The 3,998-nt window shown below is 41.8% G+C and overlaps 1 protein-coding gene across 1 annotated transcript; it reads left to right on the plus strand.

The window, feature by feature from the left end:
* Positions 1 to 934: 934 nt before the first annotated feature.
* LOC104080572 (ribosomal RNA processing protein 1 homolog B-like) lies at positions 935 to 3,502 on the plus strand. The gene is made up of 3 exons (XM_009583002.1): positions 935 to 1,077; positions 1,819 to 1,885; positions 3,012 to 3,502. The coding sequence occupies exons 1-3, from the start codon at positions 1,072 to 1,074 to the stop codon at positions 3,200 to 3,202; spliced, it is 264 nt and encodes an 87-aa protein (XP_009581297.1). The 5' UTR covers positions 935 to 1,071; the 3' UTR covers positions 3,203 to 3,502.
* Positions 3,503 to 3,998: the final 496 nt, after the last annotated feature.

The following is a 3,998-nucleotide window of genomic DNA, read 5'->3' on the forward strand; positions in this document are numbered from 1 at the left end:
ATGATCTTAAAGGTCCTTTCCAACCTTAACGATTCTATGTTTCTATGATTATGTCACAGTTGTCTCCAGAATTCAGAAAGCTAAAAGACTTATGCTTTTTCACTTTATTTAAAGCAGAAGTGATTTTCAAATTGAAAGAGGCCATATCCCTGGACACTTTCCACAGCACAGCTGTGAACCGCTGTAGTAATTTCACATCTTCATCGATGTGAAGCATAGCTGAACTTCCCCTCATAGTGGTCCACAGATATCTGGCGCCCATAGACGACAGGTGGGAAAGCTCTGGAGTGTGGTGCATTTCATTAGTAGCACTGCCAATACAGGTCCTAAGAATTCCCTTGTGCCGGAGAGAAGGATTGTTTTAAATGGCAATACTCAGTATGAACTTGAGGCAGCGAACTCGTAGCAATATACACTAGCTGGATTTCGGAGAGTGTACACGGACTTCATATTCCACTTGTTGTTCTCCAAAGTCTCCATCTTAGCCTAAAGCTGAGTTTGTTCATTAGTTGCATATCTTATCCATCCAGAGTTACCACAGAAGAGATTTTGCTTAAAGGCAAGAAGAAAAAAACATCAGCGCTTGTGTGCAGGAGAGCTGGGTCAAATGTAAGGCGGCCTCATGCACATAAAGAAAATATCTTTGTTTGCACTCTGACGGGTTCTTCCTTCTTTGCTTTGCAATGACCTTCCTATTTCTGTGCAGAGCCTGGCTTAAACTTCTGTTTTCACTCATGCCAAATGCAAAATTAACTCCTGAGAGTTAACCATGATGATTAGCTTATATAAGTACCAAGTAGCTCTCTCTCAGCTGTGGCAATATTTACAGAAGCTGCATGTGGTAAGCTCTGAGCACTGCTCACTGTACTAGGTATAGTTAACTACAGTACTTCTGTGCTGAGAGCATTTTTTCCTTTCCCTCCTTTATAGGAAAGCAGCGCTGCTCTATCACCATTAAAGAAAAAGAAAGCAAAACCAGGAAGTGATTTTGTAAAATTTGAAAAATCAACTTTACCAAAGCCAGTATTCTTCAGGAAAGCCAGGAGTGCCATCACTTCCACCAGGGCATCCATGCAGGTAATGTGGTCTCACAGATGGCAGCTGAATCTGGGCACAGGTCTCTTACCAAGCTACCTGCCCAAGCAAAGGGCGTGACTTCGCTCATGCTGTCTTTTCCACTCTGCGTTAGTCTCCTAACACTGGGCAGATACAACTGGAAATGCTGTTGCACTTCCTTGTAGACAGTCACACATGGCTCCAGAGTTTCAGAAAATGAGTTGTAGGCATCTTTAAAATCTCTTCTTCCTTCCCTCCTGCTTTCAAAAATACCTTCTTGTTGAAAGGACACTATTCTGAACCCACTCATTTCACAAGAAAGCAGAAGCATAAACTGACTTTCAGTCTTGCTAAGGGACTTTGAGCCTCCACTTCTTCCCATTTGTGGAGGCTGGCAACAGTGCAGGGCTTTAAGACTGCCCTCTTTTCTAAACCTTTTTAACATATAGTATCTTTTCAAGCCTTCTTTGCACTTTGAGGCCTGAGTACAGTGAGGCCAGTGTATTTGATACACAAATATCTTCTTGTTTGTTGTTGAATTACGTAATGATGTTAGGGAGAGTATGTGGTTTCTCTGCAAATGGAATATGTTTGCTTTTGGCTAGGAGGAGAGCGCTGCCTTAGCTAGAGGATTGGGGGAGTTCTAACTCAAATGAAGGAAGTAGGCTGCTTTGCATCAGTTTTGATGGGATGCAGGTAAAAGAACTCGTAGCATTGCCTCAGAAATCTTATTTCATTTCATGTCTTTATTTTGCTTTATAGCTGAACAAGCTGCAGTCGTCCAGCTCCAAAAAAGTCACATTTGGCTTGAATAAAAACATGACTGCTGGTGAGTCTAATACATCTATGTGTCTCCACAGTCTCTCTTGTAGCCGAGGAAGGGGGAAGCTGTACGCACTCATACACACCTATGCTCTTCACCTCTCTAGAACAGGATGATTCTGATCCTTTTTTGCCTCAATATTTGTGTATAGTTTACAAACCATCCTCAAGTTCCTGTCCAGAAGAGATGGTAAAGTTTAGGACACTTGGCCCAACAGCTAGACTTGCGCGATTCCAGGGTGCTGCAGTACTGACTTGCAGATGAGCCTTACAGATAGAAAACAGTGCAGCAGAGTGACAAACTCTCCTTCCTGAGGCGCCTGTTCTACCGGGCACGTCTTAGGGAAACACGTGCACTTCAGTCCTTATTGATCACTGCTGTTCTGCAGGACAATGGTGCTGATATGCTGATGAGCTCAGGATGTGTAGTAGCAAAGTTTCAGTTTTATCTTGGCTGCCTGGTGGTTTATTAACAGTAACGAGTAGATAAATGTCAGTTCCCTTCTGGATCCCACATGTAAGTAGACAGTGTTTTCCCTGATAAATAAATGTCTTGCTCCGTAGCATAAAAGTTTATTCCATGTATTCATTTAGGTATTTTTTTTTAACTCTCTGAGGTGTGCTATAGCCCAAGTTCAAATGGACAATAGTGGGTTTAGATATATGTCTTTATGTTAATATAACACAGCTGCACAAAGAGGAAAAAAAATGCCTACCTGCTGGCGGAAGGGATAACCAAGAGTCTCTAGAACAGTGCTGTTTAACAGTCAGAGTAGAGCTATTTCTTACCTATTGTCATCTTTTAAACTTAAGTGTGGTGTTCTTCAGGATAGCTGGAACACCTGTTTCTGAGGAGTAGGCCCAGAGTCTCCGGTGGTCTGTGAAACCATGGGGAATGGTTCACAGCCTCTCTATGGATTGCAATAGACGCCATTCTCAGAGGGACTCTGCTAAGAGATGTGCTTCACCGCCATCTCTCCATTTTTTTGTGAAGTCTTGGGCTTCTGATCCTTAGTGATGGACTTAAGCATCTAAGGCAGACTTCCAGGGTTGGACAATTCCACAATTGATTGACGGGCGCAATTATTCCAGGAGTTGTATTTCTTTTAACTTGTTTGCTTGTTTTTCAACAGAATTTAAAAAGACTGACAAAAGTATATTAGTGAGCCCAGAAGGACCCTCCCGTGTGGCTTTCAATCCTGAACAGAAACCCCGTCATGGGGTGCTGAAGTCACCCACAGGTACCCCAGCAGGAGAACCTCAAGTGAAGAAACCATTTACTATATCAGCTAAGAAGAGACCAACTGCTATGGACTTCTTTTAAACCAACAGATGTGGCCTACTTTTGTACAGGACATTTTGCTAACCTAGAATGTTCTCTGGACGTATTTTAAACTTCTTTATTTTTTTAAGTTAATATGAATTGTATATACAAAATTCTGATTGTGACCTGGGTCGTCTCTATTTTGACACCATTTCAGCTGTATCTTGAAATACTTGTTTTGTCTATTTACAGAAAAGAAACAAAATCCAATCTCTGCTCAGGTTTGATCTACAAAAAGTATGGTCTCTGCCCCTGTCATTCCCGAGAGACGTGTTCATTTAATTAGGCAATGTTCAGGGTTTGATTGTTCCAGTGATTTTTTTTTTGAGCCAGTTTAAGAAAACTTGCACTTCATGCTATTAAACTGTCTTTCATTGGACAGGGCTTAAAATGGAAAAAGACAATGTAGAACAACCCCCTAGTTGTTCATGTATTTTAAAATTCTACCCCATCATTTTTCGTGTGTCACCCTTGGCATCCTGTTAATTCTTCTTCTGGAAATAATGATTACCTCATGCCTCTGTGTAATAACAGCTGGACTTGGGTAGCTTTACAGATAGTAAGCAAGCTTTCCCTGGGATAAGAAATGCCTAGCTGCTCAAGTGGTCACTGTTGCAAATAAACCTTCACAGCTGGTTGCCTGCTGAGTTGGGAACAGTCACCGCATTATTTTCAGTAACACAAGTGCCAAAGCTGGCTTACGCTTGTCATATTGTAAGCTGGCTTCTTCTATTTACTGTAACTGAAATAATGCTCTCGCACAGGAGAAATCTTTGATATTTCCAGGTCTTCCCCC

This window comes from Fulmarus glacialis, unplaced genomic scaffold, assembly GCF_000690835.1.
Source record: "Fulmarus glacialis isolate BGI_N327 unplaced genomic scaffold, ASM69083v1 scaffold38768, whole genome shotgun sequence".
Lineage (NCBI taxonomy): Eukaryota > Metazoa > Chordata > Aves > Procellariiformes > Procellariidae > Fulmarus > Fulmarus glacialis.

Coding starts and splice junctions, on each gene's coding strand:
- LOC104080572 (XM_009583002.1), top strand. Junction 1,886..3,011: donor GAATAAAAACATGACTGCTG/GTGAGTCTAATA, acceptor GTTTTTCAACAG/AATTTAAAAAGACTGACAAA.